Source organism: Rhinolophus ferrumequinum, chromosome 7 (genome assembly GCF_004115265.2).
Source record: "Rhinolophus ferrumequinum isolate MPI-CBG mRhiFer1 chromosome 7, mRhiFer1_v1.p, whole genome shotgun sequence".
Lineage (NCBI taxonomy): Eukaryota > Metazoa > Chordata > Mammalia > Chiroptera > Rhinolophidae > Rhinolophus > Rhinolophus ferrumequinum.
Window position 1 is genome coordinate 88856100 of NC_046290.1, and position 25881 is coordinate 88881980.

Consider the following 25881-nt stretch of genomic DNA (forward strand, 5'->3'; position numbering starts at 1 on the left):
TTCTATTACTTTATTCAGGTCCTTCTCTTGTGTCCTAGCTAGGGCCTGACGCATGATATAGGTGTGAATGTCACACCTCTCGTGTTTCCTGGAACAGAGCTGAGGTCCATCCTCAGTCTATTACGATTGTCAATGATAAAGTAAAAGAGAATTTAATGAGCAAATTTCTTCTGCCATATTTTCGTTTGAAAGCCTAATTCCTAAATATCAAATAACATAATTGTGCAGATTTCATTTTAGTATATTTTTAAAAATTTAATTGTACACTGCTCATTTGAAAATCTAAAAGAACCCAAGTCATGTACTAATCTTAAAATATCTTCCTAATTAGAATAGATTCATATGACTGTAAAGAATAACAAAGAAGAAACTATTTGTAAGACAATGATACAACATATGCACGTAGAAGTTCATGACAAATTTAAATTTGTAAATATTCCTGGGAAAGGGTCTAATGCCAAGTTTTATAATCTTAATTCACTCATTTTACGATAGCCTACACTTTAAGGCCTATGTTGGTTAACTTTGGTCCTTTACTGTAAATAAAATGGAAGAAAGTATAAGATTAAATGGGGATTAGACATAGGCACAAGGGCTAGAAGCAAAATGGCTCTCAAAATGGAAGGAGTCAAGAATCGTTACGATTGACCTCACAGCACCCAAGGAACACCCACTTTTCTGACACTGTTTACATAAGGCCAGAAAGTCATATGGCAACAGTTATATTGACTGCTTTCCTTGCAGCTTAATTTTTCAAAGTATCATCTTAATTTTTCTGTCAGTGCTCATTTTTCAGTTATTTTGTTTATTACAAGATCTTGTTTCGTTCCCTCTGAAGCCATAGATAAATTAATTCACTAATTGCATCAGCCACAGGATAACTATGTTCAGAACTTCAGAAATGTCCTCCCTTTGTTAATATGAACCAGGTTTTAGAACCAATATTAAGCTATCTACAGTTATCATCTACACAGCTGAAATTTATTTTTAACTCTATAAAATGTTCAATTATCCTATAAAAAATTGATCACTATGATAAAGAAAAATATGACATGTACATATCAAGTTTTATTATGTTATTTTTTCATGTCCTATATCTTCCAAGTTAATTTGGCAGCAGTATTTGGGAAACAGTCTAGGAATTTAAAGGGAAAAATGAAATCACACTGAGATGTAGTCTTAAAATAGTCTGAACTGAGAATCAGTATTTAATTGAGAACTTTCTGACTATGCCATGATTTTGAAATAAAGCAGAACTGTTTAAACTTGCTTTTCCAGACATTTTAACCATGTGGCAAGTTTCATTTTGCTTCTGTTGCTCTATTAATCCATTAGGTTTTTAGGCAAACAGAGCCCAAAACTTATCTTTGTTACATAAACAAAATCAAATAAATAAGACTGTAGACATTACTAAATCCTGACGGACATTCAGAAAGTTTGAGGTCAGATCACACATTTTTAATAATTGTGTTCAGAAAATCTAGGGCTGTCTGACAAAATACCAAGGTAAAAAAGCGTAAGTACAAATATACAAGATGAGGAAAGTCAGTCATTTGCTATGTTCTGGTTGAAGTTAAGGGCTTTTCTCAACCTGAACTATTTCTGTAAGAGTGGTTTTTGGAAGTATTTTCATTTTAATCCCATTCATTAATTCAAAAGATACTTAGTGAACACTTACTACATGTTAGGCACTGTTCTAGATGCCTAAGAGATATTAATGAATAAAACAGATTTTTGCCCTAATGGAGCTTACATTCTAGCTGGAGAGAGTAAAAACAATAAAAGACAATAAATAAGAAAGTATATTAGAAGGTGAAAAATGCTGTGGAATAAACAAAAAGTGTTACTCTAGTAAATCTAGTTAGCATTGATCTAGTAAATCTATATAGTATTTTATCTTTAACAGTAATCTATGCAGATTACATGGTAATCTATATACTAATCTAGGATATCTATGTAGTATAGTAAATATTATACAATATATAGTATAGCATATCTTCTAAAGAAAAAAATTGTTATCTTATCAGAAACTACATATAATCAGACTAGTAGTCATATCAAAGATACAGAATTTTACTATCCATAGTAAAAAACAGATTGAAAACATTTAACCCAATCTTCATACTTAGGTCTGGCCTATAGTAACCAAAGAGACAAAACACTTACAAAAACAATCTAAGTCCACAGCTGACAAGGATTTTATATGCAATTGAATATAAATTTGCTAATCTGTTGAGTTATATGGTCATCCCTTGTAAATCCCTATAGCTCTGATTCGAAAAGAGATTAGATACAGACCGTTTTTTAATATAGTCTTTTACAAAACTAACAAAAATCTTTGTAGGTCTCTGTCAGGGGTAGATTTACTAAATTATGCAGAGGACTCAAATTTTATTATTCAATGAGTTAAGGCTAGCTATGCACAGGCACCCACCCCAAAATTCTCATTGGGTTTTAGGGCACTGGACTGGCTTTCGGTAATATGCCATTTACATGGGCTAAGTAGATAACATTTCTAGCTCTGAAATGGGTTACTAACATCAATTTAAAAGACTTCACATCTAACTTTGTAAATTATTTAATTGTAACAAATAAACCGAGCTCCCCATGTCTCAAATATGAGTGATATCATTTCTTTGAATAATACAAAATAATTTTCCATTTTCTTGTGATCCTACTGCCTTTTGAGAGCTCATTAAAGAGCTCGGTCTCCAAGCTCTAAAAATTGATTTAATATATAATGATATTAGAGAAGTATCCAAAGAAAAAAAGGGTAAGAATCGTGATAGCTGAAAATAAAGGAATTATCCTGTAAATACATAACAAGTTTCAGCTATTTGGCTTGGAATTTAGCGTTGTAGCATCCTCAGAGCCCCAATCTACCCTGAGATATAAAATATACATCAGGATGTGGTTGGGAAGATTGCCTGGTGACAAGATTGTAACCAACCAGGTTATAAGCTCTGAAATAACTGCAGTCATAGATGGAGTTCACACTTTGTCTTTGAAAACTGTTAATAACAATATCAGACAAAAATGGCAGCGTACATAAATGATGTGCTTGCTTCCTCCCCAAACCACATCAAAACCACAACTAAACTACAGAGCAATCATCATTGAGAACCTCCAAAAACTAGTTGAACAGAATTCCTATAACTGAAAATAAATAGAAGAAGCCACATGGAGACTGTTAGGAGGGGCAGAGATGGAACAGGTTGGTCCCACACCCACATGTGGCAGTTGAAAATCAGGAGGGATATCTTGGCTGTGGAGGTGCCGACTGTGGAGCGAGATGTCCCAGCCCCACATCAGGCTTTCAGTACTAGAAGGAGAAGACCCCATAACTTCTGGCTGTGAAAACCAGCGGCAATTGTGGTTGAGTGAGACAGAGGGCTGCTGAAGACCCAGGCGTTCTCCTAAAGGGCCTGCGTACAGCTCTAGCATGACGGCAGGAGCTTGAAAATTGCCAGGAACATATGGAGAGAAACTGAATTGTCTGCCTTTGCAGCGAGAGCTGGAGAAGCAACTTTCTCCCACACAGAAGACTATTCGAATCCATTGTTCTTTGCTGAGTCCTCCCCTCACCCAGCCTGCAGGCGCCATATCAGAGTCTCTGTCAATCTGGCTAATGTGTTTGTCTCAACCTCGTTATTCCCTGAGACCCCACCCCACCCAACATTTAGGCTCTCCTATTCCACTTCCAGTGGCTTTCCCATACAAATGACCTGTCTTAGCTCATGCTGTGGACTTCCCTAAAATCTCTCAAAGGACCACAAATCCCAAACAAGCAGACTCTGGCCTCGGTGTGCCCCACACGTCTTGGTAAGTCTTCCCAAGCCTGCCACTTGTGGCAATCAGCCTCAGTTCAAAGCTTAGCCTCTCACAGGAGCCTCCAAGCTCAAAATAAGCGGTGACCATCTGCAGATCTTTTTGTCATGCAAATTAAGTGGCCCCAGGCAGGGCAAAGGTATTGCCTGACCTTTGCCTGAACCAGAGCCCCTCCCAAGAGGCCCCAGAATCAGCACACTAAGTGGCCAGCTTCAGACCACAACAGAGCACCACCCAACCACCTCTACAAACGACACACCCAAAGAGAAGACTCAGCAGATACCAGAGTCCCGCTAAAGTGAATCCTGCTTCATGGGGTCAACCTCTGCACAATAGCTCCCCGGCTGTAGTCACGGTCCATCCTCACAACCAATCAGCCTGAGGATCAATCCCTCATGTTGTTGTGCCAACAGCTATCATGGCTCAACTACAAAGGAGGGCACATACAGTCCACACAACGGACATATCTGGAGCACCTGGCTGAGATGACCAGAGAGACTGTACCACTGAGTCCCACAGCACACCTACCATTTAAGGCCACCCAGCAAAGACTGGGAGATGTAGCAGATCTAACTAATATACAGAAACAAATACAGGGAGGCAGTCAAAATGGGGAGACAAAGAAACATGTCCCAAATGAGAAAACAGAACAAAGCTCCAGAAAAAGAACTGAAAAAAAAATGGAGACAAGCAATCTACCAGAGGTAGAGTTCAAAACAGTGGTTATAAGGATGCTCAGTGATCTCAGGGAGAACTTCAACAAAGAGATAGAAAACATAAAAATGGAGATAGAAAACATAAGAAAGAACCAGTCATAAATGAAGAATACAATAACTGAAATAAAGAATACATTAGAAATCAACAGATTAGAATCAGCAATTTGGAAGATAAGTTAGCAGAAAATACCCAATTGGAACATCAAAAAGAATCCAAAAATATGAGGATAGTTTAAGGGGCCTGTGGGAAAACACCATGTGTACCATCATTCACATTATTGGGGTACCAGAAGGAGAAGAGAGAGTACAAGGAATTGAAAATCTGTTTAGAGAAATGATGGAAAACTTCCTCAATCTGGCAAAGGACATAGATATACAAGTCCAGGCAGCGCAGAGAGTCCCAAACAAGATGAACCCAAAGAGGCCCATACCAAGACACATCATAATTAAAATGCCAAAGGTTAAAGACGAAGAGAGAATCTTAAAAGCAGCAAGAGAAAAGCAGTTTAGTTACCTCCAAGGGAGCCCCCATAAGACTATCAGATGATTTCTCAACAGAAATGTTGCGAGCCAGAAAGGAGTGGCAGGAAATATTAAAGGTTATAAAAAGCAAGGACCTGCAATCAAGATTACTCTACCCAGCAAAGCTATCATTTAGAATCAAAGGACAGATAAAGAGCTTCCCAGACAAGGAAAAGCTAAAGGAGTTGATCACTCCCAAATCAGAATTACAAAAAAAAATATTAAAGGGACTCCTTTAAGAAGCAGAAGAAAAAAAATAAAAAATATGAACAGTAAAATGGCAATAACTACATATCTATCAATAATTACTCTAAATATAAAAGGATTAAATCCTCTAATAAAAAGACACAAGGTGGCTGAATGGATAAAAAAACAAGACCCTTACATATGTTGTCTATAAGAGACACATCTTAGATCGAAAGACACACACAAACTGAAAGTAAAGGGATGGAAAAAGATATTTCATGAAAATGAAAAAAAAAAAATCTGGGGTAGAAAGAGTTACATCACATAAAATAAACTTTTTTAAAGGCTGTAACAAGAGACAAAGAAGGATGCAGCGTTTCCATTTCTGAGCATTTATCCAAAGAAATTCAAAATACTAATTCAAAAAGACATATGCATTCCTATGTGCACTGTAGCATTATTTACAGTCGTCAAGATATGGAAGCAACCTATCTGTCTATCAACAGACAAATGGGTAAAAAAGAGGTGGTACATACGAGGTCAGACAATTAAGTTCGCGAACTTGTTACAACGATGTTGCTAACCTTTTTTGATATCAGAGGGATTATTCATTATGAATTTGTACCAACTAAGCAAACAGTTAATCAAGTTTACTATTTGGAAGTGCTGAAAAGGCTGGGTGGAAAAGTTAGAGGACCTGAACTTTTCGCCAACAATTCATGGCTCTTGCATCACAACAATGCACCAGGTCATATGGCACTGTCTGTGAGGGAGTTTTTAGCCAGTAAACAAATGGACTAGGAGCTGGTGTCAGTGTATAGCTTCCCAAGGGGAGTACTTCAAAGGTGACTGTAGTGATATTCAGCAATGAGGTATGTAGCACTTTTTCTAGGATGAGTTCGCAAAATTGTCAGGCCTCGTATAGACAATGGAATATTACTTGGTCTTAAAAAGAATGAAATATTGCCATCTGCAACAATATGGATGGACCTAGAGGGTATTATGCTAAGTAAAATACGTCAGGCAAAGAAAGTCAAATATCATATGATTTCACTCATACGTAGAATCTAAAAAGCAAAATAAATGAACAAACAAAACAAACTCATAGATACAGAGAATATTTTGAAGGGAGTTGAGGAGATGGGTGAAAAAGTAGAAGGGATTAAGAGATGCAAATTGACAGTTATAAAAACAGTCATGGGGATGCAAAATATAGCATAGGGAATATAATCAATAATATTATAATAACTATATATTGTTATTATAAGAGTTGAGATGGGTACTAGATTTATAGGAGTGGTCACTTAGTAAGTTATATAAATGTCTAATCAGTATGATGAACTGCTTAAACTATTATAATATTGTTTGTCAACTGTAATTGAAAATTAAAAAATTATTTAAAAGAAAAAACAAAATAATATCAGGCATCTCTCTTCTCCCCGTTACCTGGGCTCAGGTTCTCCTATCTTGAATGAGATATGGAGAAAGGGATACAATTTTTTTTTCTAGGTATTTCCACGTTTATAGTTTGAGAAACTGTGGCAGGAAGTGGATGAAGACCTGGAATAAACCCATCTTCTGATTATATTAAATATTTTCAATTGTATTTTTTAAAAATTTTCCCCAGTTTCTCATATTATCGCCCTCTCTTCTCCATTTATGTTGAGTTAAAAAATAATCATTTAATAGGTGGCCAAAAGATAAGCCGTCTCTAGTCAGGGTTGCAAATGAGTCTCCTCTTAGAAATAGTATTGGGTTCAAGGTTACCACCCATAGTGGCAGATGCTCCAAGTGCAGTAAAGGAAGACCTGCCACATGGTGACTGCACCCAGGCAGAAGGCTAACTCACCTTGGCAAGCTCCAGTGCGGACATTGGGGATGAAACCCCGTCGGCAGGGCTGAGGCTGGGCAGGACACATCTCACAGGGGTGACCCCAGGCCCGTCCGATGGTGGCACAACACAAAGTCTTTGTGCAGACAATGCCTGTCAGCTGCCCTTGGCACATCTGGTTGTTGACCTGAGTGAAACATGGGCCTGTCCTGTAATCTGGAATATGAAAGACGACGAAAAAGACAGGTTTTATGATCACACACCAATCTCACACCAATACTTCCAAATACATAAAACAAAGGCTGTTTCTTCTGACTAAAGTGTGTCAAGACAAAAGGCCAGAAAGTTTCATTTTGAAAATACACAATTTTTCAATCGTAGTCTACACTGGATATTGTACATGGGGGTGGCTCAAGCGCTGCGTCTGGGACACAGATGTGTGTTCTTGGCCCGCATAAGGTTTGAAAAGAATTTAAATTAGTAGCCAACATTTTTAAATTAGGAAATTTCACATGAAATTTGGATTTCTGGCTTTTCTTGAAAAGTTGGAAGTTCTGACCTTGCTGGGCCAGCCATGCTACATGGCAGTGGGAAAGTGAAATGCACCTTCTCTGTGACACCACAGCCCCCGCCACCCTGTCTTCCCAGCACAGTTCATGCATTCCGATTCCCGACCTGTGCCCTGATGGCACCTGCTTGAATAACTCCTCTTTTCCCAGCAAAGATTTTCTTTCCAATTAGGTGAACAAGAGTTAAAAAAATCAAAACAGAACCAATGAACATATATCCTTCCATATTACAAATATATTGGGTCAGTCTGGTCTGTCTATAAACACTTAATTCTAACAATTTGACTTTTGTTTCCATGTCAGTCTGTTTAGTTCTCTGTGGAGCTCAGCTAGCTAGACAGACAGCACTAGTAAGGCCCAGTCACGGGTTCTTTGCAGGTAAGTTAATATGACAGGATCGCTGTTTGCCAGAACATGACTACCATTGTCCAGCTCTGTGATGATGACAATAAAAACATTAGCAAACGTACCGCATTTCCCCGAAAATAAGACCGGGTCTTATATTAATTTTTGCTCCAAAAGATGCATTAGGGCGTATTTTCAGGGGATTCTTATTTTTTCATGTACGACAATCTACATTTATTCAAACACAGTCGTGTCATCTTCTTCTGGAACATCATCATAACATACTAAATGTGTCCATCTGGCTGACAATCTTACCTGGGACTTATTTTCAAGGTAGGTCTTATTTTCGGGGAAACACGGTATGTCACATATGACCTACATGCAGACTCTTCTATGAATACAAAGAACGGTCTATGTCGAGCCCGGAATCTCAACATGTGGTCCATGGGCCAGCAACATAGGCATCACTTGGGAGCTAGTTAGAAATGCAGGCTCAGGTCCCACCCCAGACTTACCGAACTAGAACCTGCATTTTAACAAGGTATTCAGGAGATCCATACGCACCTTACAGTTTAAGAAGGATTGATCTAGACAGCGAGCAACTTGAAAGCTAGGCCTTTCTACTCTACCCTTCTTCCCTCTGTAATTTACTTCAATGAACCTTTTAGAGGATCAATATATATTCCTTCAAGCAGGACTGAATCATTAACTAAATAGTTTTCGATTTGAGTGTTGTTGTTGCTGCTGTTTCGAGAAACACAGGAAATCAGAGACAGGTCAGTTTCCTGAAGACTGACCAATTAAATGAGTCATATTTGTTATAAAATTACAACAGAAATATATGAAAAGGTTCCCGCCCCCCCCCCCCTTCAGAGAGACTGTATGGATATAGTTTACTAACTCTCGGGAATATAAGATGATAGTCAGGATTTCCTGATAATAAGCCCAAATGTAAATGACCTAATTCTGTTTGAAGGGGACAGACACAACAAGTTTATTTGAGATTTTTTAAGAGAAAAACAATCTCACATTTAAAGGAGAATTAATAATGTTGATGAGATTATTATAAAAACATGTTATTGTTTAAAAATCAAACTTGGATATAATTTAACATTCAAAATGCTAAGCCAGAAAGACTCAGATATCATCTAAATGCTATAGTGTGACAAAAATACAACTTAAAACTACATAAAACTTCTATTTTATAATGAAAAATGAAATTTTCTCATATAGAGAAAAAGAATATTTTAAAAGTTCAATATAAAAAAACAAACTCTAAAATAGGTAACTTTTTTAGCAAGTTGTTTTAATGTTCTGTTACTCTGCAGCTGAACTTCAACAAAAATAGTTCATTTTAATGCCTTACATAAGAACAACAGATGTGCTGGCTACAAATCACATTTTTGAAAAAGACAATCTTTGTAGTATACATGTAGATAATGTCAACCTTGTAAATAAGCGTGCTTCCACACCACAAATTGCCAGGTCATAAATTTTTAAAATCTATCCTATTGTCCTCCAGACAACATATTATTTTGCCATTTTAAAATAAGTATTAGATTGACAATAAATTAAATCAAGTTCTGAACAAGTTGGGGAAAAGTCTATTTTTCACAAAAAATATAAAACTTTTTTTGTTGGAGGGGGATTCATGCATTTATACCTATGCTGACATTCGGTACACTTTTAGAATTCCCGGAGAGAAGCCACATAGCCTCTCTCATAAACTCATTCTTAAATAAACCAACTTGTCAGGAAACTCATTCCTTCTTCTAACTATCCTTTTTAAAATTACGTCCTTTTAACCTAGTCTCTTTGGGGAAGAGATCTATCTGGACAAGGATAGTTGTTCTTGCTCTGTGAATGACCTTTCAGGTCTAAGGCTTTAATTAAGCCAACCTCAGACTCCCCTTTCCTAGGAATAGAGTTTACTATTCCTTATTTCTTTTGACTAAATTTCTCTCCTTACAAATTGTGTTGAACTTATTTTCTTATATGATTACATTTTGCTTTCTGGTTGGCAACTGATTCCTTTAAAATGTAAACTTACAATGTTACCTATTTAGTCAAGAATTACTAATATAAAATATGATATTAGACACTGAAAAGGGATTTAAATTTCCTTGTCGGATTAAACATTCTGTCCCAAACTTTATAGAATTTTAATTATGGTCAAAGATTGCCAAAAGACCTTAATTAAATGTTAATTAAATGCACTCTCTTCATCAAGGTTTCACTGTGGGTTAAATATTATTGCATAAACCACCCTGACCATTCACAGTCAAGGACATACTTGTAGCGTGTTAGCAAAGTATAAAAGGAGAGAACTTATCACTTGGTTAGTGGGAGCCAGTGGGTTGGAAACAAGTATTTTCTTGATTACTCAATGACCAAGAAAATTTTGCTTAAAATTAGCCTGTGAAACCCAAATATTGCTACTTTCATTTTCTAATACCTAAGTGTAATGTAGCATGTGAACTTGTTTTATATAATTTCACTTTTATTCACATTAAGCAAATGATGCAATTAGCAAACTCATCAAAAGATTTTCGTGCTTGCTTTTTTCCACAAAATAACTTCATCAAGGTATAATTTATATGCCATATATTCACCTTTCTTAAATGTACAATTCAGTAATTTTTAGTAAATTACTGAATTGTACAACCATCACCACAATCCCATTTTGTTTTTGTGTGTGTTTGTTTGGCCTCTCACTACATATATATATATATATATATACACACACACACACACATATACATATATAGCTATATATATAGCTATATATATAGAATTACAGTTAACATACAATATTATGTCAGTTTCAGGTGTGCAACATAGTGACTCAACATTTAGTCATGGTTGTACAATATACGTATATATATGTATATATATGTACATATATATAGAATTACAGTTAACATACAATATTATATGTCAGTTTCAGGTGTAAACATAGTGACTCAACATTTATCTACCTTACAAAGTAATCACCATGGTAAGTCTAGTGCGCATGTGTCACCGTACACAGTTATTACAATGTTACCAACTATGTTCCTCCTTATGCTGTACATTATATCCCATGGCTTATTTTATAACTGAAAATGTGTATTTCTTAATTCCCCACTACAATCCAATTCTGGAACATTTCCACCACCCCAAATAGATTCCTTGTGCCAATTCCCAGCCTTCATCATCAACTAGTATACGTACTGTCACTCTATAATTGCCTTTTCCAGACCACTTATATAAAGGAAATCATCTAATATGTGGTCCTTTTTTGTCTGGCTTCTTCAGCTTAGCATAATGCCCTATGGACCGTCATGCTATAGCATGGGTCAGTACTTCAAACCCTGTTACTCCTGAACAGTATTCCAAAGCATGGATATACCACACTGCTAACCAATCAGTGGCCATTTGCTGGGCTGTATGGTGAATGTAGTTTGACTTTCTAAGAAATTGCCAATTGTTTTCCAATATAGCTTCACAATTTTGTATTCCTACCAGCAATGAATGAGGGTTCCAGTTCCTCCACATCCTTGCTAATATTTTCTATTCACTATCTTTTTCATTATAGCTATGTTATCATTTTACTTTAAATAAATGCAATTGAATATATTTGGGAATTTTGCTAAAATTCCACAAGTCCTCTTAATATAACCAGAGATGCTAAGTAGTCCTAGATAACCAAAGTTGAGTATTGATGTGGGGAAACCAGACAAACTTTGGCGAGGTTTCTGTAAGGTAAAGACAGAAACAGGTCTGGTAGGGGACTTGGGGTTTAAGAAGAGGGTTTTTGTTGTTGTTTATTTATTTATATTTTTGCTTATTTTTTGTTTCTTTATATTTTTGTTTTGTTTTGTGAAAGAGACGAACATTTCTAAAAGCCAACGGGAATGACATAGTTGAAAGAGAGGGTTTATGCCTCCCAATAAAAATAATAATTTCTAGTGTAAGATCCCTGAGGAGTCAGGCTGAGAGTGGAACCAGAATTGGTGTGGAGTTATCCTTTGATAGAAGTAAAGCACTTCTCTTGTAGCCTGAGGGAAGAAGGGCAAGATGCAGAGAGATGCAGGCATATTTACATAACAGGGAGGAAATGAGCAATGTCCTCTCCCATACCTTCTATTTTCTGTGTGAAACAGGAGATGGGACCATAGGTCTTTGGTGGGGGGTGGCTGAGTGTCTGATCTTTGAGGCTAACTGAGATGGCACTGCACATACTGGGTGAGAGAGCTGACGTGAGAACCGGCAGACTCCCAGGTGACATCGGGGCCTCCTATGGTGGACAAACAAGATGATTTATAGTGGGACCAATCTGCCTGTTTTGTGACTTTTTCCAGCATCTCTAGACAGTTCAGAGGCTCACTCAGAGATTAGGGTTCATCCAGGGTTGGGGTTTTATCTGTCAGATGTGAAAAAAATTCAGAATGGCAAGGGAGTTTACGGTAGTGTTACATATATTTTAAAATTATACACCATGGATTCTATGGTGGATGAAATGGGAAGTGTGAACAAGAGAGGACTGATAGATCAAGTAGGAGAAAGCAGTGAGACCAATGGCTCTCACTAGGTGCCCCCATAAGGCCCCACATGAGAAGGGAAAATAATCCCAGTGACAGTAATACATCGTTAGTAATACATACCCATGTGTCTGTAATATCATTTATTGAACTATCAGCAGAATGCAGTTATGGCATACAGCTGCATAGATTGTACACTGCCTAACTTAAGGAGACTCTCCACATATACTGTACGGTAAGTAAGTCATCCCTCAAGTCGTGAATGGGATGGCCCTGTTAGAGACCTCATATGCTGTAACTGCCAAGTCAAATACTAGCACAGATATGAGAATTCCATCCATTCCCACTTTAGTACAAAGAATTGCCTGATCCTGGAAAGTTTATGGAAATATGTGAGATTCCCCATCGAGTTGAACAGTCTTGGGACTTAGGCAGGAAGGCCTTTCCATCCTCAGGAACCAAAGAAATACAGCATGTAATCAAGTGATCACCTTGTGTGGGAACTGCAGACATAAATGAGTATAAGGAAGCATTGTGCAATGTGTGGAACTTGAGTCTAACGATCCTGGTTAAGTGACCGTCTCCTTTGAGTGATGGAGTTTGTGACACAGCAATTATAAATAAAGTGGTGCATCCCATTAGGATTATAACTGAGAATCTAGTCTGCATGTCAGCTGGAATCTCTGATCATAGATATAATTGGAGAATGCAGGAAAGGCAACCCCAAAATTACATGTGATGATATAATAGTTTCAGTAGTTTCAATAAAATTTACCCTGAATGTCTACATTCCAGACTTCACGCCAGGTCTAAATATTCTGACTTAAATAAACTCAAATGACTGAGATGGCAATTGTCATACTTGTTGGAAAAGCATCTCGCAACCTCAGGAAATTTTAGAATTACGTACATAAATATTTAAGAGAATCAAAGCCACTAACTTAATATTTTTCCTTCAAGGAATCTGCAAAAATGATGTACCTGTAATGTGTAACAGTATTTAATCCATACCATTAGAATACCTTGCAACCACGATTTTTTTTAAAGAATTTATTTTTCAATTACCATTGATATATAATATTATATTAGTTTTAGGTGTACAAAACGGCATAGTAATTAGACATTTATATACCTCACAAAGTGATAACCCTATTACCCATCTGACACTGTACATAGTTATTATAATATTATTAACTATATTCCCTATGCTGTACCTTACAACCCTGTGATTGACTTTTTCCAATCATAGTTGACATTCAATATTAATATATTAGCTTTAGGTGTGCAGCATAGTGGTTAGACATTTATATAGTTTATGAAGTGATCCCCCTAATAAGTCTAGCACCCATCTGACATTATCCTTAGTTTTTACAACATTATTGACCCTATTCCCCATACTGTACTTTACTTCCCCGTGACTATTTTGTAACTTCCAGTTTGAACTACTTAATTCCTTCACCTTTGTCACCCAGCCACCCCCAGTCTGCCTCCCATCTAGTAATCAGCAGTTTGTTCTATATATCTGAGTCTATTTCTGTTTTATTTGTTCATTTATTTTGTTCTTCAGATCCCACATACAAGTGAGACCGTATGGTATTCGTCTTTTCAGTCTGACTTATTTCACTTAGCATAATACCCTCTGGGTCCATCCATGTTGTCACAAATGGTAAAATTTCATTCTTTTTTTATGGCAGAGTAATATTTGATTGTGTGTGTGTGTGTGTGTGTGTGTGTGTGTGTGTGATTTAAAATAAATAATTTATTTATTTAGAGTTGTGATGTTTAAGTTAAAATATGACCATGCTTATATACAGACTTGGATCATTTAAGTACACTTCAGGTTTTTATAAATTTGTAACTGATTATTTATACATTTAGTTTTTAATTAGCTTTATACGAGTTATTTGAGTACTTGCAAAGGTTTTTAAGTGGCACAATCGAAGTACTTAAGAAAGATATTACATATATTTAATATATAAAAGCAATTTAAAAGGTATGGAGGTGTTTCATTAACAAGTATGAAAATGGAATACAATATTATTTAAAGGGCTCTTAAAGTGCCTACTAAAATCTGTTAGATTTATTAATAGGTTAGTGATATTTATAAGTTGAATTCAAAAGGTCAAGGAATACAGAGGGTGCCAAAAAATGTATACACATTTTATGAAAGGAAAAACTGTATTAAAATTGTAATACTGAATATATACCAATAACAAAAGATGAATACAAGTCATGTGTATACATTGTTTTGGCACTGCCAGTATACCCTAATTGAAAGCAGGGACTTGAAGAAATATGTGCACACCCAAGTTCATAGCAGCATTATCCACAATAGCCAAGAGAGGGAAGCAACCCAAGTGTCCATTAATGGATGAAGGCGTCAACAAAAACACAACGGAGTATTATTCAGTCTTAAAAAGAAAGGAAATGCTGACACATGCAACAACACAGATGAAACTTGAGGACATTATTCTGAGTGAAATAAGCCAGTTAGAAAAGGAAAAATTTTTTATGATTCCACTTATATGAGTGGTCAGATTCACAGAGGCAGAAAGTAGAATGCATTGTTTTTGTCAAGGACTGAGGGGGAAGGGGAAAAGGGAGTGAGTGTCTAACGGGTATAGAGTTTCAGTTTTGCAAGATGAAAAGAAAAGAGTTCTGTGGATGGAGGGTGGCGATGATTGCACAAAAATGTGAATGTGCTAAATGCCACTGAACTGTTCACTTGAAAACGATCAAGACGGCAAATTTTATGTTCTGTGTATTTCACAATTAAAAACTATTTTTAAAAGCTCAAGAAGGAACTAGAGTTTTGAAATTATATTTAAATAAAGCAAACCTGCATTTTTAACACCAAAATAAACTTGGAGTCTTTTTCATAAACAAAGTCACCACTGAGGACACTGAAACATGCCCTTGCAACATTGACCATTTGCCTCGTGATGGATACTTACGTTGTTTACAATGTATTACAAGCACACACAATGTTGTATGGGTTATTCTTCAGCATTATTTACTGACTACCTACTTTAGCTTTCTGTAAGGTAAATTCCTAGCACTGGAATTGCTGGGTCAAGTGTTCAGTTTGAAAACTATTCAAACTGATACTCAGAACTGCTCTCTGAATAGTTGGTACCAGTTTAGAGTCTCAACTGTAGTACAGAAGAGTGGCTGTTTCCTCACATCCTCTCCAATAACGAGTAGAGGCAAATGGTTTGATTTTTATTCATTCAGTAGGTAAAAAAAATGGTACTTCATTGTTGTTCTTGAATTATGACAACTCACTGTCCCTATGTTTTGACAATCGAGGGAAGAAAATTAAATCTGTTGCAGGCACTTTCTAGTGACCCGTTCTATAAACTATCTCCATTTATTCTGAAGCACAAAAAGAAATATTTTTGCCATTTTTACATCTGAAAAAATTAAGTCAGAGGTTAAGTCATATGTGGAGAATCAACGAGCTAGACAAAAATGAGCTGCGATTCTACTTGGAGACTCAATTTATTCCAAAGCAGTATGCTGTCATTCAACCCAAGACACGCATCATCTGCACTCTTAGCGTTTGGTAGCTTTGCCTTCTCCCAACCAAAAAAAAAGACCAAAAGCCCTTTACCATTTTAATGAATATTGTCACAATCCCACAAATGCCTCCTACAACCCCCAAGTATAATTTCCTAACTCCCAATTTGCAAGCCCAGTCTTGCTTTGTTTCTGGTTTCTCCCATCTCGCATGTTCTATTAGGGAGAAATTCTCTCTCTGTCACTTGAGACCCTCTGTACATCAGAGACTGCTGCTTCGGCAAAGAGATGAGTGATTACTTTAATTACCACAGTTGTACTGCATTTTATTTCTAACATAATACCACTAGTTAATGTTTCAGTGGAATGTGGATTCAGTCAAGAAGGACCCCTACTACCATTTTCTACCGTCTTTCAGGGCACAAGACTACTGCTGACATCAAAGGGATCTTGAAGAATGAAAAGGTGGGAAAGATAATTAGGCGCTGGCCAATGATGCAAACAAGATTGCTATCTTTGATGTCCCGTTTCACAAGGATGAAGGCCATCAACAATGTGGTCCCCAAATTCATGGCTTATGAACTTAAAGTGCACTTTTCCGAGAGCAAATCCAATTAACTTAAGGGCAACAAAAGATATTGAAAATTAAAAACCAGTAAGTTATTTGAGCAGAAGGATATCGTCACTTTTGAAGCAAGCGAGAGACAAAAATATTTTGTCATGAGTTAATAAGGGGTCCAGAGATATAAATGATTAACACAAAGATGGATCAGACGCAAGTCAAATCAACAAAGTACCAAACTTTATGGTAGTATCTAAGGAAAACCTGTATAGTTAAGTAGGCCTGAAAAATTTCAGGGAAAAGTGATATGTGTTCCCAAAACATTTATCCATGATCAATAAAGTCAGAAAGAGAATCAATGAAAACCAGTGATTGAACAGATCTTACATATCCCTTAAGCCAAACACAGTGAAGTCACAAGACTGGATCAGTGGCCGTGAATAAAATACTAAGCACATTGCTGACAGGGCTTTTATATAATATTAGGTTGGTGCAAAAGTAATTGTGTTTTAAATAATTGCAAAGCCGCAATTACTTTTGCACCAACCTAATAATATGGAATCAATGTACTATTTTCTTTTTTTTTTAATTAAAGTTTATTGGGGTGACAATGGCCACAAAAGTTATATAGTTTTCAAGTGTACAATTCTGCAATATGTCATCTGTATATATCACATTGTGTGTTGTCCTATTTTATTTTTGAAATTTCTGCCTAAATCAACTCCTCCTGAGCCATGCAAGCAGCCACATACATATTACTGAGTCTGTCCAGCCTAACAAATCACAGCCTTCCCAGGAACTCTGATGGGAAAACATAAGCTCGCCTCTATGATTCTGTCCTGATATCCAATATAACATCTAACTAGAGGAGCTAGAATTTCTCCTGAGGGAAGAGAAAATGCCAAGTGATTGACTACTGGGGTTTTAATTATTTGGGAGTTTTAGGGAAATGCTGAAGAGCAAGGAAAACCACAGATCATATGCCCTTCTAAGAGGACACATGTAGCATCTATCAGTGCATCCATCTGACTTGCAAAGGGGGAGCCCTGCCCGTGATTTGCTGTATGAAGAACGGCAGGTGGTCCACAGATCCAGCTGGCACTGGTGGTCCAGTATGGCTGGTGGTCTACACTGGTGAAGTGATTCATTCCTGACTCTCTAGTTGGAGCCTTATACCTGTTCCTCATACATTAGCACCAAGTGAGGCTCAAGAGCAGAGATCCCACTGCAACATCTCAGTAGAAAGGTTCCAGTGCTACGATACCAGCCAGTAAAATAAAAATGATCATATCATATGCAGCCTGTATGTTTGTAATTGCTGGGGAAGCCCATGTAGCCTGACTGGTATTGGTACTAAGGGGATTAGCAAAATTAATAGACAAATGTAACTTAAAAGACTAAAGTCTTTCTTTGGTTCAGGAAAGTAAACCCTTTCAATATTCAGAATTGACATAAGAACAGAAAAACAAGTGTACGCTGCTTCAAGCTAAAGTAGTCTAGAAGATCAGGGAAAGAAAGCTTACTACACAAAGTGAAATTTCTAAGAAATTAATACCATGAGTAAAAGATGAGACTTAGGAGACAGAGACTAGAGGCTAAAATGTGAATAATATGATTTCCAAATTACGATTTTTTAATTAAGGAATAAGGACAGTGGAAGTAGAGGAGGGAAATATGCTTAAGCCATATATAGTAACAAAGATGAAAAGGAGAAAAACCACAAAATATAAAGAGGTGTACATAAAGTAAAATGGTGGGAATAAACCAAATACATTGAAATCACAATATATGAATATGGTTAGTATTTAATTAAACAAAGAAATCATTTGTAGATCTGATGATAAAAACAAAATTCAGCTCTATTTTATCTATAAGAAAACCATCAAAATGAAATGATAAAAAAGGGTAAAAAATTCTCTAGGACAAAGAAAAATCAGGGGGAATATAAATGAAATAAAGCAGAAGCAGCAATAATCAATATCAGACAGAGTGGAATTCAAGGACAAAAAGCATTAACTAAGTCAGAAAAGAATATTAATAAGGTTAAAAATGACAACTCGTTCAGGAGATATAAGATTCATAGACTGAAACTATAGTGAAATGCCAACAGCAAAAACTACAAGCAGAGCTTAAAGTTATAAAAGATATCTTTTCATATTTGACAGAGCAAGTTGACAAAAAGTAAATAAGAACACAATCAAAAGCTTGACTTAATAGATGGAAGTATAACTTTGTACTATATATAAACAGAGAATGTGATATTCTTTTGTTTCATGGAACATTTATTAAGGTGATCAAATACCTTGTTTCCCCGAATATAACACCTAGCCGGACCATGAGCGCTAATGCGTCTTTTGGAACAAAAATTAATATAAGACCTGGTCTTATTTTACTATAATATAAGACCAGGCATAATATAATAATATAATATATAATACCGGGTCTTATATTAATTTTTGCTCCAAAAGACGCATTAGAGTTGATGGTCCAGATAGATCTTATTTTCGGGGAAACATGGTACTTGGTCATAAGCACACCGGTATTTCAGTGAGATTCAATAGATCCCTGGGGTTTCTACTGAATATTTTCTCTTCCATAGTGTGAAAGTCTGAAACTTCCCACAGTTTCTTGCATAGAAGGATTTTAAGTAATGTGGCTAATGACATTCGCCAGAAATGAACACCTTGTATTCTTTTAAATTCAAGTTAAGTTAGTTAATCCCTTCTAAAGGGATCACAACCAACTTTTTAAACTGTAGAACCTGTGACATGAAACTGAGTTCAGAGACATGTTAGCAGTTATATAATTTCACACCAATGTGGTTTGTTACAATCTATAGCTGTGCTGTCCAAAACAGGAGCCGCTGGCCACATGTGGCTTTCTAAATTTAAACTTTAAATTTAAATTCAATAAGATACCCATTCAGTTCCTCAGTCACACTAGCCACATGTCAAGTGCTTACGAGCCACATGTGGTTAGTGGCTGCTGTGCTGGCAGCACAAAGAAAACTTCATCATCTCAGAAAAGTCCTATGGATGCACACTGAAGTGCCTGACAGTGTTTGGTTTTGAGGAACAATTCTTTGAGAGGTTATGTGTGAAACTATAAATCATTCCTGTCCTTTTTAGTGTCAACCATGAAGTCTGTGCAATGCACTATACCCATCGCTTAGGTTACCTGTACAATACTCTTATTTGGTTGGCATGAACAGCTTTCTTTTACAGATGATTACAGGAGGCCTGGGTAGATGAAATAAAATGGCCCCAAGTCACACAGAGAGTGCTTAACAGAGCCAAAATCTGAGTGACACATGTACCTGACACCAAAACCCATGTTCTTAACCACCATATTCTGTTATTTGCCAGTAGCACTGACCGCTGGGTGTGAGTGGGGGGGGGGGCGTGTGTGTGTGGGCGGGGGTTCCTATGTTTGATCAATGAATGGTTCTTGCTCTGCATTCAATGCTCTTTTCCATAAGCATTTCTTCTTTCTTCGGATTTAAGGCTGTAGCCCCTTTTTTCATCTAATAAATGAAATCCAGCTTATTACACGCTTCACTGGCCACTTTGAGATGCTTCCAAAGAGAGCCGCCATGTCTCAGATGGCTGCATGTCTGCCTGGATTGAGACTTTCCATGACTCTGAGTGTACTAATATGTCTCATGATGGAAATTCTCTTTCAGCATACCCCTTCATGGCATTGCAGCCAACCCACTTCCAATCGTATCAGCAGCCTAGCGCCTGTTCTCTGAGTAGATGGACTACTAACGAGTGTCATTTCCATGCAGGGAGAGGTTGTAGTGCTGGGGTTGGACTACAGATGATGCTGGCCCAGTGTCCAAGAAGCCAGACACAGGACCTACACAAGATGAAATTTACTGCCAGGAAATTTCCAATCTAATCTGTAGCATTAAGTAGGTACTGGGCTGTACTGCCAGCTTCAGAAAAGAATCCAGGCCACTTTGGATGAGACATACAAAAGCATTTTGAGAACTGTCAAGTATCATTTAAATTTTAGTTATTTTCAGTAACAACTTTTAGAGATGGAACACTCTTAGAGATTATTTGATCTGATCATGCAATTAACAGATGAGGAAATAATGTTTCAGTAACTGGCCCCAAGTCAAAAGGATGTGACATAACAGCTCAGGCCTCCTGAGTCATTCTCCTGCAGCATTCATTATAAATTGGTAAGTAGAAGCTTACAACTGATGGAATCTGGGCTGTCAAGGGCTTTTCATGACAAAATACACCTGCTGAGTTGAGATCCAGAAATACAGTCTAACTCAGAATTTCCCAAAATGTGGTCGATGGAATACCAGATCCACAGAATATTAGGAGTATTATGTCAAAAAAAATTATGTGGTCAAATATATTAGAGTTGAACAATGAGTTTGTGTGTGTGTGTGTGTGTGTGTGTGTGTGTGTGTATGTGTGTGAAACTACACAACTCTCAGAAGCCTTAATGTACTTACGTGCATTGTTAACTGCCAAGAGGAGGTGATAGTAGACAGGGTTCAAAATTTATTTGCTCATAAAATATTTTTATTCAATAGCATTCCTCAAGACTAGTGTGGGATGAAACTCACTTCAGCAAACACTTATCTAACTTTATCAGCAGATGAGTCCCTTGTCGTGGCCTTAAACATCGCTGCCTGAAATAGATTTAATAAAATGATATCTTGGGCGTAACTGGCTTTCCTCCAGATGACATCACTACTACCATAAATATCACAGAGAACGTTAGAAACTTGTGACATCACTGTAGCACTCAAACTTTCTTAGTGGTTGCTAAATATTGCCTAAATTGCTAATAGTATTGAAAATATTTATAGGTGGTCATAGTTCAGAGGTTTTTAAGTTTCCTGCATTATTCTTCTTATACCAAAGATCACATCTACTCTTCTAGGGCCTAAGATTTGATGTCCCATACTTGGTGATTGAAAGCACACAGTCCCATATTCCTGGTAGGATTTTGTCAGCATGCACGGCAAAGGAAATAGTGACATGTCTCTAGACACAGACAGAGTACTATATCACTACTGTAAAGACATTGCATTTTTTTTTCCTTTCTGATGACCAAAACAACACCATGACATAGGTACTATTATTATGCCCATTTTAGAGATGAGGAAACTGAGGCACAGTGAAGTTAGGTAACTCGTGCAACGTCACAAAGACTGTAAGTGGCTAAACCAGGAAAAAAAGATGTGATAAAGATTCACACAATAAGCTTTCTGAAAATTCTTTTTAAAGCTACTAATGATAATGAGCTGAGGCGTCTGTGTTTACACAGTAATGAGATTTTCTAGCAGTTTCTCTTCTATCCGGCAACCTCCAGTAAACTGGGACATGTTGTGGCTTCCGGCATTATATACACATAGAAGCACTTGACGCAGTGATTAAGAGCGCAGGATAGCAGTCTGACAGTTCTGGATTCTCAACCAGAACCCGACCTTCACAAACTTCTGGCCCACAGTCTCGAATAAGTTACTTTAACTCAGTTACCTTATTTGTAAACTGAGTATAACAAGAGAACTTCACTAATAGCTTATGACGTGGATGTGTGCGTGCCATGAGATAAAAACTACAAGTACTTAGCACGGTGCTTGGCTTTAAGTAAACAGCACCTGGCAGCTGTTCTCATTATTGTGGCTATTAATAAACGTTGTCAAGTAATCTCTAGTTTACAACACACTTTCCTATGCTTTATTTCATTATGGCTGTTACCGTGACATTGTAAGGTGAAGGATGATGGAGGCAGAAAAGCCAACGTAACCCTCACTATGGCTTTTGTCCTCCTAATTATATGTGGATACAATTTTCTTGGATGTGAAAGCTGGAAGAAACCACTTAAATGGATAGCAGGATGCTTCCAAGAAATAATATACTTCCTTATGGAGTTATTTTTTGTATTATTCAAGCTCCCTCTTTCCCCAAGATCTGTTTGGAATCAAAGCCAGGTTTCACAGCCTGAAAATTAATATTGTGCAGACAGAAATAAATTATTTTGCAAGGAGAAATACCAGACTCACATAATTTTTACTCAGTGAAAAAAAAAAAAAGCCTCCTTTTTTTTACCTCGCCAAAAAGTACAATGGACAAATAGAAAAGCACAGTGGTCATCCATTTATGTGGTCTGTAAACGAGAGCACCCCTTCTGATTCATGACTCAGCCTTTGCTCCAGCTATACTGCTCTGACCTGGCAACAAAAGCACCCTCGCCAGTTTGTGATCAGCCATGCTGTTATCTGGTTTATCTATTCCTACCAGCAGCTTCTCTCTCCATGCCAGGAGACTAAGCTCATGCCACTGAGAGCAGGCCTCCAGTAGGGAAGAATTAAAGCACAGAACAGGGGACTGTCAGTGTCTGAGCTCATGGGAGAGACTCTCACTGCCTAACGAGGAACATCAAAGGAAAAACCTCAGTCCACATGTTTCCAAACTTCGCTGGCATTCCAGATACAGGAAAACATCCTGATGCTTAAGTAAAATTTTAAATTTCTAACAGGATGTTTGCAAGGTTGAGTACGTGTCTCTGACTGCCTTCCAAAATTAGAGGATTATGATTCTTATTATTTTATATTACCTATTTATATCTTCTGTTCCTAATTAGTAAAAGAAATTGAAGTTGAAATTTTTCCCCCCATTTTCCGCCTCCCCCCACTCCAGTTCAAGCCGTTGTTTCTCAGTCTAGTTGTGTAGGACACAGCTCCCTGGCCCACGCTGGTATTATGAGCCTTGCGCTCCCCGGCTGAGGCAGTTGGTTGCTGATAGTCAGTCAGCCGCTCACAGCATCTCTCGGCTGCTCTCGCAGGCTGCCGGCCGCTCACACTGGCTGTCTGCAACTCATGGCAGCACAAGGCAGCACTCAGCAGCTCACACTGACTTCCTGCTGCTCCTGGAAGCCCAGCTCCAGGGAGAGCTGTTGTTCCCAATCTTAGCTGTAGATGGCGCAGCTCACTGGCCCATGTGGGAATCGAACCAGCGACCTTGGCTTTAGAAGCACAGTGCTCCAACCACCTGAGAAACAGGGCCAGCCCCAAACTTGAAATTTTCTACTGGAAAAATAATATTTGAGCTTCTATAAATATACTCACATATTTCATATTATCTTTTCTGGTACATAACATACGGGTTACGGCTATTGTATTTCTACTCAATAAGTAACTATTCCAATTCCTAGGTAACTACAGAAAGCTGGTGTTAATAGAGAGACAGTAAATAATAAATCCCTTGGGTTTCCTTAATTACTAATACATTTTGAGGGCAAACTTAATTTTTTACCAAAAAGGCTGCATTTTAATTCCTCCTAAGTTTGAATAGCGGCAACCCACAGGACTGCGATAACACCGTGTTCAATATTGTTTCATTCTAACACTGGATTCCCAACAAAAATGGGTTTATAAAGTTGATAAAAATCATGGTCAAAATATATGATAAGCTATGTAAAGAAAATGTGAATACACATATTTGACCTGTCCTGCATCCAAACTATTTCCCATTTAGGAGAAATCTCCTAAGTTATGCGAGTCTTGGTGGGAGGAAGAGATGCAAAGACACATATTTAGAAACTTTCGTCAGCAGCTAGAGGACAGTGGAGGGAGCAAAGGACTAACTAGGAATTAATCAGCCAAGACCTCAGCTGAGCTTTCTGTTGCAGCTTCTACAGGCTCTTACCTATTCTCCAACCTTGCGTCTCCAGACTGCTTGGAGAGTCTATTATCTACTCAATGCCTTTCCATTACATTCCTTTTGTTACTATTTTTAATTCAATGAGCCAGACATGGTTTCTGGTTTTTTGCAACCTAGACTCCAACTGATATAGATAGCACCCTCTTCACAGTGGAAATCTTAAGTTAAATTTAAAATGTTAGCTAAAATGAGGACTCTACATAATTTTTTCCATTTGTACTCTTGTAGGTAGAGAGTGAAGTTCATAGGCAGCCATCATTCTTTGCATGTGTGTCTGAGTTTTGATTAGAATTTTAGAACACTGATAGGTTAATAATATTCTGCACTAGAGTCCCAATTTTTAATCTTTCCTATATGACCTGCAAGTATTAATAATTAAGATGTTGAAATGAAGCTTAAACCTTACAAAGGTACACGTGCTGGTTTTAGTAAAGATTTTCTGTAATCTTTATAATGTGAAAACCTGCTCTTGTCTAATTCATAGTAACTTGCCAAGATGTGAGACCAGCCATAAGGTTTCTAAAAGATATGAACGAGAAATTAGATGGGCTGCACTGATTTAGGACTGACACGAATAAAAACCACTTTATGAATGGTGACATCCGACAAGTTATGGAGAGAACGCATACTAGCTGAAAATGAGATCCAGCCGTTTGGAAGATTACCTAGGACTGGCTGACTTTTTAACTTGTCTTAGAAGAAGCTGACAGTCCCAAAGCAATCTGTTACATTTGGGGCAGCAGACTTAGGAAAGCTTAAAGTCCGCCCATTTCCAAGTTCTGAATTTTCACTAATTCTGTGTTAAAACCTTAATGACAGGTAAGCCCCTGAGATACATAAAATATAATGACTTTGAACCCATAAAAGTATTACAAGCATTGAAAAAAATGAGTTGCCTGGGGGGAAAAATAATAGGGAATTTTAATATTTTGTATGAATCAGTTCTTAAAACATTTTAAGTGATCATAGCTGGAAAAAATTTTTTTAAGTATATAGTAGTTCTCTTCAATAACATAATCCTGTTTATAGAGTAGATGAATCTGGTTGTCAGTAGAGGCTATTTAACAACGTTTCAATCCCGCTATCATGTCTGACTTGACTGCTGTGAGGTAACATTTTCCACCACATATGTGATGGAAGCCCGTGAGTGATTGGGCTGTCTAACATAATCCCAGAAATTAAGCTGCGTACGGCATGGGCAAGGCATAAGCATGGGAGAAAAACTAATTGTTTCATGTCAAAGTTCATTTGATTTTTTTTTTTTCATAGAATTTGAGCTTTTTTTTCATGCTGTTACATTAGCCACACTTGAGCACATGTACTCTCATTCATATTCTCTCTCTCAATGTTATTCTAGGTCCTTTTAAATTATTATTGCTTAAGCATTAAGCAGATGAAGAATATTACATATTTTAACATACCTAGAAATTAGATATTAATACTTTTAAGCTGAAATCTTAAAAGTAAAATCTTAAGGGAAGAGATGAGTAAAAGGGAATAAGTTAAAATTAAAATCTCCTGTAAGAAATAAACAAAACTTCCAAGGCAAAGACAGTCTAAAAGCAGATAACTGAACCACATAAATA

At 37.1% G+C, this 25881-nt stretch overlaps 1 protein-coding gene across 1 annotated transcript in view; it reads right to left on the reverse strand.

Annotated features, from left to right (window-relative positions):
- FBN2 (fibrillin 2) overlaps positions 1 to 25881 on the reverse strand; it is a 264303-nt gene that overhangs the window by 183471 nt on the left and 54951 nt on the right. The window contains exon 6 of the mRNA XM_033111165.1: positions 7102 to 7299. Within this exon, the coding sequence (XP_032967056.1) occupies positions 7102 to 7299 (198 nt within the window). The remainder of the gene's footprint in view (positions 1 to 7101; positions 7300 to 25881) is intronic.